The sequence below is a fragment of the Mixophyes fleayi genome, chromosome 5 (assembly GCF_038048845.1).
Source record: "Mixophyes fleayi isolate aMixFle1 chromosome 5, aMixFle1.hap1, whole genome shotgun sequence".
In the NCBI taxonomy this organism is placed as follows: Eukaryota; Metazoa; Chordata; class Amphibia; order Anura; family Limnodynastidae; genus Mixophyes; species Mixophyes fleayi.
Window position 1 is genome coordinate 262186404 of NC_134406.1, and position 10309 is coordinate 262196712.

General features: G+C 42.4%; 1 protein-coding gene across 4 annotated transcripts in view; it reads left to right on the forward strand.

Annotated features, from left to right (window-relative positions):
- Nucleotides 1-10309, forward strand: part of COL14A1 (collagen type XIV alpha 1 chain) — a 134002-nt gene that overhangs the window by 55772 nt on the left and 67921 nt on the right. For all 4 annotated transcript variants that reach the window (XM_075214011.1, XM_075214008.1, XM_075214012.1 and 1 more), the window contains exons 9-16: nucleotides 2150-2311; nucleotides 3894-4045; nucleotides 5361-5490; nucleotides 6466-6611; nucleotides 6819-6948; nucleotides 7542-7681; nucleotides 8757-8883; nucleotides 9614-9753. In XM_075214011.1, the coding sequence (XP_075070112.1) occupies nucleotides 2150-2311; nucleotides 3894-4045; nucleotides 5361-5490; nucleotides 6466-6611; nucleotides 6819-6948; nucleotides 7542-7681; nucleotides 8757-8883; nucleotides 9614-9753 (1127 nt within the window). The remainder of the gene's footprint in view (nucleotides 1-2149; nucleotides 2312-3893; nucleotides 4046-5360; nucleotides 5491-6465; nucleotides 6612-6818; nucleotides 6949-7541; nucleotides 7682-8756; nucleotides 8884-9613; nucleotides 9754-10309) is intronic.

Sequence of the window (10309 nt, forward strand, 5' to 3'; positions counted from 1 at the left end):
CGGGTCTCACCATTCATAGTGCAGACGACCCGGGTCGGAACCGGAATTACCCCACCAAAAGTCCTGGGTCTAAATCCCAGGCTTTCAGACCAGGGACAAACGCAGGATTTGCAGAGGGGGGTTTCAACACCACACCACCAGTGGGCGTGACCAGCATGCATGGGGGTGTGGCTATAATTTTAGACAGTGCTTGGTTGCTCTCCAACTCTTCCTATCCCCATAATATACATGGACAATGCTACGTGCACTACTGTTAGGTGCACACAGCTCTCCCTTTTCAAGCAGAGCCGTGTGAAGCGGGGGCAGGGTCCAGCCACCTCAATTATACAGTTACCCAGGCTTGGAGGGGGGTTTCCAGGCATTAGGACCCCCTCCCCCCCTCGGTTTGCCTATGCAGACCCAGGATTTTTCACTAACACCATTCATACTGCACCTAAACCTGGGTCGTCTGGGCTTGCCCTGGCAAAAAACAGGGTTTTTTTGCATTATTAATGGGGTATAACAGAGGAAAAAAGACTGTTATTCTTTTATTACACACATTCTTCTAGTTTGTGCACCCAGTTCACTGGCACGAGCCCTATAAACTTTTCCAGAATTAATTTTCACATCATAAAAGCACAAGAATGTTATCCTGTTTCCTGATGTCCAAATTTTTAGATGAAAGGACTGAGCAGACTCTGAGAATAGTCCAATATTTCTCTCCCGCACAGACTTACTTAGATGGCTAAATAGATACTTTTAGCAATTTAATAGCACACAAATGACTTATAGGGTCAAATTCAATTAGACGGGAGGTCCCATAGCAGCCTCGCATCACGTGTCTCCACGGGACGCGTATGGTAATAATCTTCGCTCAAGTTTCCTCGCTCATAGTCCTACGGAACCTCACGCCTCATAGAATGAAAACCTATAAAGAATAGGTATTCAAACTTCTCAATCCAATTTTGCAAACAAATGAACGTACAAAAGCTCAGTGCAAATGCTGACCGAAATTTGACACTTTCCCATCGGAAAAGTTGGGGGCATTGGGCATTCTTTGCTAAGTGTGGATTAAGTGCTCTAATGTGCCAAGTACAGGTGGAGAAGATTCAATTAGGGGATTTTCTCCCCATATTAGTGGTGGGTGCACAGCCGTCTCTTCTCTGCAAAAGGACTTGGATTCTCCAGCTTGTCAGAATTTCCAGAACACAATCTTGTGCTCTATTCTAGGCAAACTTCCATCAATGTAATAAAAACATTAAAGCACACAAGAATGACACATGCCACAAAGACAGTCCAGATGTCAGTGCACTCTCATGATTAATATAAGACATAAGTGAGGCAAAAATGTATTGTAGGAGAAAACGGCAAAGTTTAAATTAATGAAGGGGGTGGTCCTGAGATGGTGGGAGGTTGGACTCTGTAGTGACATCCAGGGGCGGATCTAGAGAATATTTGTACCCGGGGCGATGTAGGGGGGGGATTTAGGCCCCGCCCTTTTTTTTACATCTGAGGCTGCCGGCGGCTGCACACTATGTGCAGGTCCGTTCAGCAGTGACAGGCAGGGACAGTGTGCTCCCCGGATGCTCTGATTGTGTTTAAAACACAATCAGAGCAGCCGGGCAGCACACTGTCCCTGCCTGTCACTGCAAACGGACCTGCACATAGTGTGCAGCCGCCGGCAGCAAGCCCCTGCTAGGGGGGGCGATCACCACTGGTGACATCTCTATTGTTTCCACTAGCGGTCTAAGTGGGGGGTATACGGGGGTATGCCACACAGCCACTTCTCCTACGGCCTCCATTGTAAAACTATCATATTCCATTCACGTAAGTTCCCATTACATTTTTAATACTGCCACTTTTAAATTTCCATATCGTCACTTTTAAATTTTCACTTCGGGCACTGATTTTCACCATGAGCACAAAGTAGCCACATCTCTCGTTTGTGGCGTTCCAAAGACCAGGAAGTGGACGTAGACCGTTGAATGCGCTAGGTGGAGAATTACGCGCTCTTGCGTAAACAGAGAAGTCTATTTTTTGGCTTTTTGTAAATGACTATAGTTGTTTAATGTAGCCTATTGATATTAAACGTCTTTATTCTATCAAGACTGTAAGCCAATTCGCCCTGACATCTTGTGTGTCCTCTATGCCTGTTAATCCTATATTTCAGGTGTGAAAAACGCTGACCTTAATGAACTGAAGGAGATTGCCTCGGAGCCCGACAGCGATCACGTCTACAACGTGGCTGACTTCAATATCATGAACTCCATCGTGGAGTCGCTGACAAAAACTGTGTGCGAGAGAGTAGAGGACATCGACATAACTCTCAAAGGTGAGGGAGCGTCTGATGCCTTCTGGATTATCCAGCAAATTGTCGGGGATAAATTTATGGCTGAGAGGTTTCATGACTTGAAAGGCGAGCGCGTGTTTGTGTGTACACGTTACACATCCCCAGGCAACCAGACTAGCTCCTAATAACTTGGATTATGTGATTGAGATAATATGATATGTCACAGCAAAGGGTAGTTCTTAATTTTATTAAATATTATTGGCAAAGTAGCTCATTTTATAATGATAAATCAGCGTTTTCTAAAATGATGGCTCATTAGTCTGCAGGTTTATTAGAATCTTGCTTCTCTGTAGGCTGTTAGGTGTTCTTCCTGCCCAAGGCTAATATTTATCCAGAAAAATTCAATAATTACTCAGCCTGAATTATTATTAGGTGTGGGTCGGTCGGCTGTCAGCCTCAACTTCCCCCTTAGGTCCAAAATAAGATAAACAATGTTCATCAGGATTTTGACTTATGGGTAAATATTACTATCATATATGTTATATTATAATATTATAATATTATATGTATTGTGAATTAAATATTTTAAAAGGGTCAATGTCCTGGGAACTCCAGGATACAAGAAAGCCCTATTAATTGTTCTACCCTGAACCGTAGTAACAGCCTAAGGGGTAGATTTATCAAATCTTCTAAAAAAAGTAGAGGCATGGCCCATAGCAACCAATCAGATTCTAGCTGTCATTCATCTACTACAGCCTAGAAAATGAGAGCTAGAATCTGATTGGTTGCTATGGACAACACCCCCACTTTTGCTTTTTCGAAAGGTTTTATTAAATCTACCCCTAAGTGCTAAAGCTGCATTACGACCTAAATAATATTTTCCTAATGTGCCCCCTCTGTCTAGCCAGAGCTCAAGGGTCCGCTATGTCGAATCTAAATCAGATTGTTCAGTTTATCAGTTATGAGCTCATCAGCTGGAGAGAATTAAATACACTGCATGGTTTAAGTGTACAATAAACTCTGCTTTATTAGTTACAAGTCCATATCTATATGGCAAAAATCATGTATTACAGAAAACTACGCCCCAAAAGGTTTTAACGACTCATGCTCCCTTTACACAGATGTTGCTATATTCACTCATTTTCACACAGGAATACTCCCCAGGGGGGAGTTGGCTTATCTCCTGTGCTGCCATATTCAAGGCCATGAGCACAGTCTCCTGCAAACAATGAATAGCTCCTACAAACTAGCTGTATCTAATCTGTCTTTAAGCTATAAGAGAACAAAATGGCTATAAGGCAGCAAGATGGCGTCAACAAAATCACATTTCTCAGCTACATGGAGCTATCTTTTCCAGGCCTCTTCCGATTCTCTCCCAGCCCCATCCCTAAACAGAGGAGGGGAGGACCAATCACAAGCCAGGGAAATATTTTCCTAGGTGGTAGTGCAGCTTTAAATTATAGTACCAGGCTAGTGAGCCATAGTATTTTAATAAGGTGCATTATGGGTGAAACCAAATGAATGAATGAATGCATGTACATGAGAGTTTTGTTGTATAACATAGGATACAGTACATGAATGTTGCTGTGGGTAGGAGTTTCTGTAACACAAAATCTATTTTCAGGGGACTTAGTTGAGGAGGTTGGACCCCCGACTAATTTAGTCACCTCGGAGGTAACTGCCAGGGGGTTCCGCGTTAGCTGGAGTCATTCCCCGGGAAAGGTTGAGAAATACCGCGTGGTATATTATCCGACTAAAGGCGGACAGCCAGAAGAGGTAAACGCTAATATAACATAATGTCATTCTTCCTACGCTACAGCATAGCATGATTGTTCATGTTATACATTATTTATCTATAGTACACATAGTTATTCCAGGTTATGTAACAACATCATCAGTTATTAGCTTTCAAAATATAACTGGCTCTGGATTAATGCATGCCAATATCTGATTGGTGGCTGTGGGTTACTGAGTCTTTGTGGATTTTGCACTATAATCATCATCATCATCATCATTTATTCATAAAGCGCCAGCAGATTCCGTAGCGCTTTACAATTGGATATTAATAAATGACTTCTTGTATTAGACAGCAACTAATACATTACCATACCGAAAGCTATATTGTCAGATTGTGGTCAAGAAATATAATTATAACATGGAACAATTGCTGCGTACTAACTGTATGATATTCTTCTTGGTATAAGCACATGTATAACTACAGAGCATAGGACTCTACACCTAACATATAGTTATAAGCCAATGTTTCATCATCATCATCATCATCACCATTTATTTATATAGCGCCACTGATTCCGTAGCGCTGTACAGAGAACTCATTCACATCAGCCCCTGCCCTATTGGAGCTTATAGTCTAAATTCTGTAACATACACACACACACACAAAGAGACTATGGTCAATTTTTAATAGCAGCCAATTAACCTACCAGTATGTTTTTGGAGTGTGGGAGGAAACCAGAGCACCTGGAGGAAACCCACGCAAACACGGGGAGAACATACAAACTCCTCACAGAAAAGACCATGGTCGGGAATTGAACTCATGACCCCAGCGCTGTGAGGTAGAAGTGCTAACCACTAAGCCACCGTGCTGCATATAATGCTCCATCATCAGTACATAAAGTACAATAAGTGTATAACCATTTATAAATATATTTTGTAAAATTAGACCTAATTATAGCAAGGGATCTATATGGTTTTAGAATTATTCACCAGCACCTTCATGTGTAACAATAACTTGACTAACAGACGGGAAAAGTTATCAAGGCAAAGTGAATTCATTGGAGAATTGTCAAAATATCGATTTCTATAAATCATCTGCTCATTTTTATACCTCAATGTGCATCTGCCCGGACAAAGCTGTTTCTCTTACAGAGATAGACTAAGTTTGCACACGAGTTGATTTGTACCAGTGGTACATGTTGGAGTTTTATTGGTTAGTAATGAGATATTTTATTCAAACCGGAATTTTGAGCCCATAATATTATTTGCTAACCTGTCGATCGTCCTGTTTTGGAGAATGTTCTTTAAGCAAAGTATCAGCTTCATTGAGGATATTGTGCTGCTGTCTCTGTAGGTGATAGTGGACGGCAGTGAGTCCAGCACTGTGCTCAAGAACTTGATGTCTCTAACAGAATACCAGATCGCAGTCTTCGCTGTGTACACTAGAAGCACAACAGACGGATTACGTGGCTCTGAGACCACCCGTGAGTAAAATAAAACGTCTCCTCTTACTTCAGTAATCATTTTAGAAAAACGCAATCTATTTACTGCATGTCAATCACGTTTAGAAAGAAATAAAGAATAAAGAGCCGTTTGCACCAAAATCCATTTTCTCTGTATGTAGAGGGCACAGGTAATGCTAATTATTATTTATATAGCGCCACCATTTCTGCAGCGCTGTACAGAGAATATTTGTCATCAATCCCTGCCCCATTGGAGCTTACAGTCTAAATTCCCTAACGTATACACACACACAGACACACAGACACACACACACAGACTATGGTTAATTTGATGAATTGAACTCATGATCCCAGTGCTGTGAGGCAGAAGTGCTAACCACTGAGCCACCGTGCTGCTCCGTGATGAGTGAGGTCTGTCTCATGTGTTGTAGAGGTGCAGATTGGCTGCACTTTTAGCATTAAGAGGAAACTGTTCACTATAAAATTACTAAATCTACATTTATTTATGCATATGTGAACTAAATAATGGGGGTTAACATCTTTCATCATTAATTTTAATTACATTTAAGTACTCTGCTATGTGAGGATCGCCTACATTGTGGACCGACCACCCATAGTACCAAGGCATAGGCTGAAAGTCCTGCAAGAAGTCTACACAAATGTCATTGTTCTATATTTAGCTATGTATTCCGAGTTTCAGGCAATGCTACATGTTGGATTTAGCTGTGAAGCTGATTGTTGTTTTACTGTCTAACATATTCCAGCTCATTTAATAACCTGGTGCTGCGAGTACACATGCGCTGTTACCTACAGCAAGCGTTGATCTCATTCCCATTGTTCTGCCCTTTAAATCAGACAAAGCAAAGGTCTGATTAGTTGCTACGGGTTACAGTCCAGTTGCGCAATTAACGTCATTTATTAATTAGGCCGCGTTATAGTTGCATATGTTATTCCTAATATGTAAGCTTTGTTTATCTGCATTGTTCCCCCCACCAGTGGCGTTACCGATGGCCTCTGACCTCGAGCTGTTTGATGTCACCCACCGCAGCATGAGAGCCAAGTGGCTCGGAGTCTCAGGCGCTTCTGGTTACATGATCCTCTACGCGCCTCTCACCGAGGGACTGACGGCAGATGAGAAAGAGGTAACTGGCAGCCATCGCCCATCAACATTCAGTCTATTAATTCACTGGGAATTAGTGACCTTATGGAGGCATGAGGCATAGAGTGATGTCAATAGTTCCAATGGAATTAGTAGGCTGCGTTCTCATACCGAGCCGGCCCACAAAGAGGGCCGTACGTGATCGGTCCACTCGGGCATTTGGCGACATTAATGCATTTGTGTATTCCAGATGAAGGTGGCCGGGTCAGTAACAGACATCTTGCTGGATGGACTGACTCCCATCACTGAGTACACTGTCACTGTCTATGCCATGTTTGGGGAAGAGGCCAGTGATCCACTCACAGGACAAGAAACAACATGTAAGTGGTAAATACTTTTCAACATTGAGGCATCCAGAATCAGAACCCAATAAGCGCCACCCCATAGCTGCCAAACCCCACCCAGATCTTCCCCCAACACCCACATTGGGACGAAACCACACCCATTTGTGCATAAGCCGACCTTTCTTAAAGATCTGTGATTTGGGACTGTCTCGCCACCATATGGATAGCTGGGAGGTAAAGCAGTATTTATAATTAGCTGGATAAGGCAAGATGTTACCTCATATTCATGTGACTGATGGCTGCATGTGACCGAGACAGTTTGATGTTCTACAGAGATGAATGGAGGGGGAGGAGAGATGTCACAGCCTGTGATTTAGGTAGTGTAAGGTGCAGGGTCCCCCAGCAGCACAGAATAGTGATAGCGCAGCGAGTCAAACTGAAGCCGGAAGATTGGGGTGTTTAAGGCTTGATGGTCTCTAATATCAAGGGGCAGCTCTTGTGCAACTTTAAGTCTCAACTTCTGTGCGTAGCAGTTCCACGAAAGCTGGCGAGTTCCCCTTTCTTGGACTAGATAAATGAAGTAGTTTTACCTCCTCCTGCTCCTGATGTTGTGTTGTATTTTTCCACAGTGCCGTTAACACCACCTAGAAATCTCATGTTTTCAAACATCGGACACAGCTCAGCCACAGTATCGTGGGACCACTCACACAAAAATGTGAACGGCTACCGGATCATGTATGTGAAATCTGGAGGCGCTGACATCAATGATGTAAGTGAATGGAGATTGGAGCATCTCTTGTGTTTAGTTTCCTCCATTGTAATGACTCATGTACTCATCTTTATTTACTCTTCTTCTGTTACATTGTAATGACTTATCTAATCCTCTATATATCCTCTTTGTTCTGTTATTTTGTAATGACTTATGTATTCCTCTATATATTCTCTTGTTCTGTTACATTGTATTGATTTATGTATCCCACTATATATCTTCTTTGTTCTGTTACATTGTAATGACTCATGTATTCCTCTATATATCCTCTTGTTCTGTAACATTGAAATGACTTATGTATTCCTCTATATATCCTCTTGTTCTGTTAAATTGTATTGACTTGTGTATTTCTCTTACCGTAATCCACAACCACCTACCTATCAAATAGAACCAATAATTATGAACTAATAATCAATTCATTCAGTAGTATTTATCAGTGACACCTAAATATTGATCCTTGACCACCAGGAGCCATCTCGGGCCACGGTCTGTCCATTTCTTGTGTGTGTGCAGCCAAGGGCGGGGGACCCAAGAAGCAGCCGATCCGCTCAGCCATTTCCCCCTCCCATAAACAAGCTCAGCTGGGGCCATGGACGGGCTGACCTTAACCTACCACAATCATCACTGCCGGGGGCACATACAAGGCCCTTCTTACCCAACATGCCTCATAAATACTGGTCATGCCTAATATTGGCCATTAAATCACTCAGTGATGTTCCTATGTTTGCTCCTAACTGTAAATGAGACCCCCTTGTGTCTAGACAATGGGCACAATTTAATAACATTTTAGGTGGTACATTCTGTGTTTTTTTTCAATTCGCATTATACATTTCTCTAATCTGTGGTGAGCGTTTAACTAACCATTATTCTGCTATTATTCCCTTTCCCTCTACTCTCTGCATCTCTATTACTAGCTCTCCTATGAACCTGCTAATCTCACTGCTGCCAGTAACTCTCTGCAACACCTTCAGGCTGTGGGGGTTTAAATACACCAGGTACAGGCTCAGCTTTAGATCACAACCTTTAGAGGTTCTAGAGGACGGATAATAATATGAGAACTGTATGTATTTGGCAGGTGGAAGTGGATCGAGTGACGTCTTACAACTTAAAGAAGCTAGCCTCACTCACTGAGTACACCGTGGCTATATTCTCTGTGTTCGATGAAGGACAATCGGAGCCTCTTACCGGCACTTTCACCACCAGTAAGTCTTTAATGGCAGCTCAGCGAGTGGCAACTAAACATGATCTCTCTAAAGAGTTTATCCACCTCCAGGTGACTTTAGTCTGTTGGCTATCTTCCTGCACCTTGTACTTTTCTTTATATTACAGACTTCCTTCTGTGTTTTTCAGACAAGTATTTGCATAATCAGGGAGCATTGTTTTACAGCAGAGCTCGGATGTGCTCTCTGCATTGTAAACAATTGTATCCAGACTGAATCTTTATCTTGTAACCCTGCTACATTCTATGAAGACAAAATGTATCAGGAGAGAAAGATAGGTTGCAAGCTGTAGTGCATAGAGAGCTCTGGATATAATAACTATTGTAGTATTTATATAGCACTTTTCCCCAATCGGGCTCGCTCAGTTGCCGTATTATGTAATAACTCCCATCAGTCCCTGCACCATAGGAGCTTACAGTCTAATTTCCCTACCACACGCGCACACACTGGTATGTTTTTGAATGGTGGGTAGATGAAACCCACACAAACACGGCGAGAACATACCAACTCCACACAGATAGGTCCCTGGTTGGAATGAAAACCATGACCCCAGAGCTGTGAGGCAGCAATGCTAGCCACTGTGCCGCTGTCCATCTCAAGTTGATAGCATTATCTGAACCTGTATATCTATCGCATTGTAACTTTGTAATCAACAGTTTATTTGTTGTATATTGGAAATACTGACAGTGAATATATTTTTCATTCTACACAGAACAGGTACCATCTCCTCGCGATCTGGACGTCAGAGACATAAGCACGCACAGTTTCAGGGCCTATTGGAAACCGTTTGCATCAGACATAGTCATGTACAGACTGCGGTGGGTTCCACGCAGCGGTGGCAGCTCCCAAGAGGTAAGTGGCTTATTCTAAGCATTATTCTGCATTAATTAGGGTTGTGGTCTATGAAGACACTCGCTAGATGTTCCTGAGGTTTCAAAGGACAACACTTACGTCTGAGCGCTACTTAGGCCTATCATTGGTAGCTGAGTCCTGATAAAACTGTAGGGTTAATCGATGGGGTTGAGAACCTTTTGGTTTTCTGTACCATCCACAATCTATTCCGCAAAGTCAACATACTGCCACCACAGGTCATTTGGTGGTACTGCACCCTGTCTGGTATAGAAGGACAAAACAAAGACTAAGGGGCAGATAATGATTCAGTAAAACTTCTAAAAAGAAAAGTGAAGGTGTTGCTCATAGCAACAAATCAGGTTCTAGCTATCATTTTGTAGATTACAGTAGATTAATGGTAGCTAGAATCTGTTGCTATGGGCAACACTTTTCCTTTCTAGAAGTTTTTGTAAGTATACCCCTAAAGCTCCTACATAAGTAACCATCTCCACTCTTAGGAAACTATTTCTTGTGCCCTGTAGGAGGTAAGAGAGGGGACTATGTCTTCAAGTAGAAT